Here is a 2,915-nt window from a genome sequence, read left to right as displayed (position 1 = left end):
ACCAGAGACTCGTGGACAAAGCTTTCTACAAGCAAATCGGACGCAACCTAGCAGTGTACGTAGACGATATGGTCATCAAAAGCAGAACGGAGGAAGAGCTACTCACAGACATTCAAGAAACCTTCAACACCCTACGGGAAATAAACATGAAACTCAACCCCAAGAAATGTTCATTCGGAATGGAGGTTGGGAAATTCCTAGGATACTATGTCACAAACAAGGGTATCCAGGCAAATCCATCGAGGGTAAACAAAATACTCGAGCAAATGGCAAACTCGCAGCACTAAGTCGTTTCCTCTCAAAAGGAGCAGATAGACAATTGCCATTTTTCAAAACGCTAAAAAGTTGCGGGGTAAAAAAAGGATTTGAATGGACTAAGGAGGCTGACGAAGCATTCGAGCAAATGAAGAAACACATAGTGGAGCTACCCACCTTAATGTCACCTAAGAAAGGAGAAACCTTGTTTATATTCCTCGTTGCCTCCACAGAATGCGTCAGCGCAGTGTTGCTCACAGAAAGAGAAAGAAAACAAATGTCGATCTATTTCGTGAGTAGGATCCTTCAAGGAGCAGAGATAAATTACCCGGAGATGGAGAAACTTGTGCTAGCCCTCGTACACGCAGCAAGAAGACTGCGCAGATACTTTCAAGGCCACCCAATAGTGGTACTCTCCGACAAGCCACTAAGGCAGATATTGACAAAACCGGAAAAATTGGGAAGGATGGCAAAATGGGCAATTGAGCTTAGAGCATATGACATCGAGTATAGGGCAAGACACGCAATCAAGGGACAGCTACTCGCAGACTTCATAACAGAAATAAAGCAAGAATGAAATACAGCAACCCACTCCACATCATTTGTAGTAACAGGAGAAGTGGATTCTGAAACCTGGGAGTTATATACAGACGGGGCATCAATTCAGAAGGCTGCGGGGCCGGAATAAGGCTGGTCAACCTAGACAACCAAGAATACACGTATGCCTTGAAGTTCGAATTCGACACAACAAACAACGAAGCAGAATACGAAGCATTGATAGCAGGACTAAACCTAGCTAAAAGTATGAAAATCAGAAGCATCAAGGCTTTTGTGGATTCCCAGCTAGTGGCTAACCAAGTGAAAGGAGAGTAAGAAGCCAAGGGAGAAACGATAAAGCTATACTTGGGAAAAACAAAGGAATTAATTGAGCAATTTGGAAGTTTCAGCATCGAGCACATACGAAGAAAGCAAAATAAAAAAGCATATGCACTTAGCAATCTGGCTTCAATGGAGGACTTTTAAATTATTGCGATTCCGAACCCCCTTAGCTTATTATTTTACATATATCTATCTATATTATTTTATAAGGTTCCAAACCTCAGCTCGGCTCCCTAACATTCGCACACCTGGGGAAAAAAGTGTTAATAGAAGTCCTCAAAGAAAGATCTATACACGAAAAGAAAGTATACGACTTAGTTATAAAAGAAGGGAAAAATTGGATGACCCCGATAATAGAAAACCTAGTTAGCGGAATACTCCCAGAAGACGGAAACGAAGCAAGAAAAATCAGAATAAAGGCACCACAATACAAGTTGATGGAAGGCAACCTCTACAAAAAAGCATTCTTAAGCCCTTGGCTCCGCTGTGTAGGACCCAAACAAGCGGAGACAATCATCTTCGAAATTCATGAAGGTATTTGCGGATTACACGTAGGACCCAGGTCGGTAGCAACAAAGGCATTACGCCTAGGGTATTTCTGGCCAACCATGCACAGAGACGGAACCACATTGCTACAAGATTGTGAAGCATGCCAGGTGCACGCAAACGTCCCTAGAAGGTAACGGGCAAGTCGAAGCAATCCTTCACATCTGTATATCACCCCCAAGGTAATGGGCAAGTCGAAGCAATTAACAAGCAAATTGTAAAAGGAATAGAAAAGAGGCTAGGGCGCACACACAACGGCTGGGTAGACGAGTTACCATTGGTACTCTGGGCACAACGCACAACGCCTAAGCAAAGCAATGGTGAAACCCCATTTTCTCTTGCATTTGGATCAGAATCTATCTTATCGGCAGAAATACAGGTTTCCACATGCCGAATGACAAACGTTACATAAGAAAACAACGACACAGAAATGCGTGTCAACCTAGATCTCCTAGAAGAAAGACGAGAAATTGCGTCGATAAGGGAGGCCACATATAAACAAAGAATCGAGAAATACTACAACAAAAGAGTCCATCAAAACAGCTTTAAAGTTGGTGACTTTGTTCTCAGGCTAAACAGTGCAAGTTAGGTGGAGTATCAAGGAAAGATGGGCCGACCTGGGAAGGACCATACAAGATTGATGCAGTCATTGGAAATGGTGCCTACAAGCTCTCCACCATAGACGACAAACCCGTCAGCAGAACATGGAATGCGACAAATCTGCGTAAGTTCTATTGCTAAAAAAATAAAATACTATATATATACATATATATATATATAATAAATAAATAAAAATACATATTTTAAAGAAGAAAAGAAAATCAATTTTCATTCTTTTTGAACAAATATACAAACGTTCTACTCCAATCAAAGTGCACTACTTAAATAAACAGGCCTGTTACAAGAAACAATAAATCGGTAGGGACACCTACCAAAACATAACAAAAGAAAACGGGTACAAAACACTTCATCACATGATATTTAACGAACGGCCGAAAAATAGCCATTCCTATGTGCCAGATGAAGAATCCGGGCATAATGTATACACATCGAAATCTTCACGCACAACTTGGTCAACAAGAGATTTGCAGGAATGAGGATTCATCTTGGTCAAATGATAAACGAACGGAATGACGTCAGTTAAGAACTTCCTATATTTAGCCTGACGAGAAGTTAATTCTAACTGCAACACCTGAAGACGATTTTCTCTCTCCAACATCCCCTCGCGGGCGACT

General features: G+C 41.5%; 1 protein-coding gene across 1 annotated transcript; it reads left to right on the top strand.

Annotated features, from left to right (window-relative positions):
• The first annotated feature begins 1,475 nt into the window (after positions 1-1,475).
• LOC122610538 lies at positions 1,476-2,421 on the top strand. Its single transcript, XM_043783518.1, has 2 exons — positions 1,476-1,790; positions 2,251-2,421. Exons 1-2 carry the CDS (start codon positions 1,476-1,478, stop codon positions 2,419-2,421), a joined length of 486 nt encoding a protein of 161 aa, XP_043639453.1.
• Positions 2,422-2,915: the final 494 nt, after the last annotated feature.

Source organism: Erigeron canadensis, chromosome 8, assembly GCF_010389155.1.
Source record: "Erigeron canadensis isolate Cc75 chromosome 8, C_canadensis_v1, whole genome shotgun sequence".
NCBI lineage: Eukaryota > Viridiplantae > Streptophyta > Magnoliopsida > Asterales > Asteraceae > Erigeron > Erigeron canadensis.
Note: the sequence above shows the minus strand (reverse complement) of the source record. Positions and strands in the feature narration are given on the sequence as shown.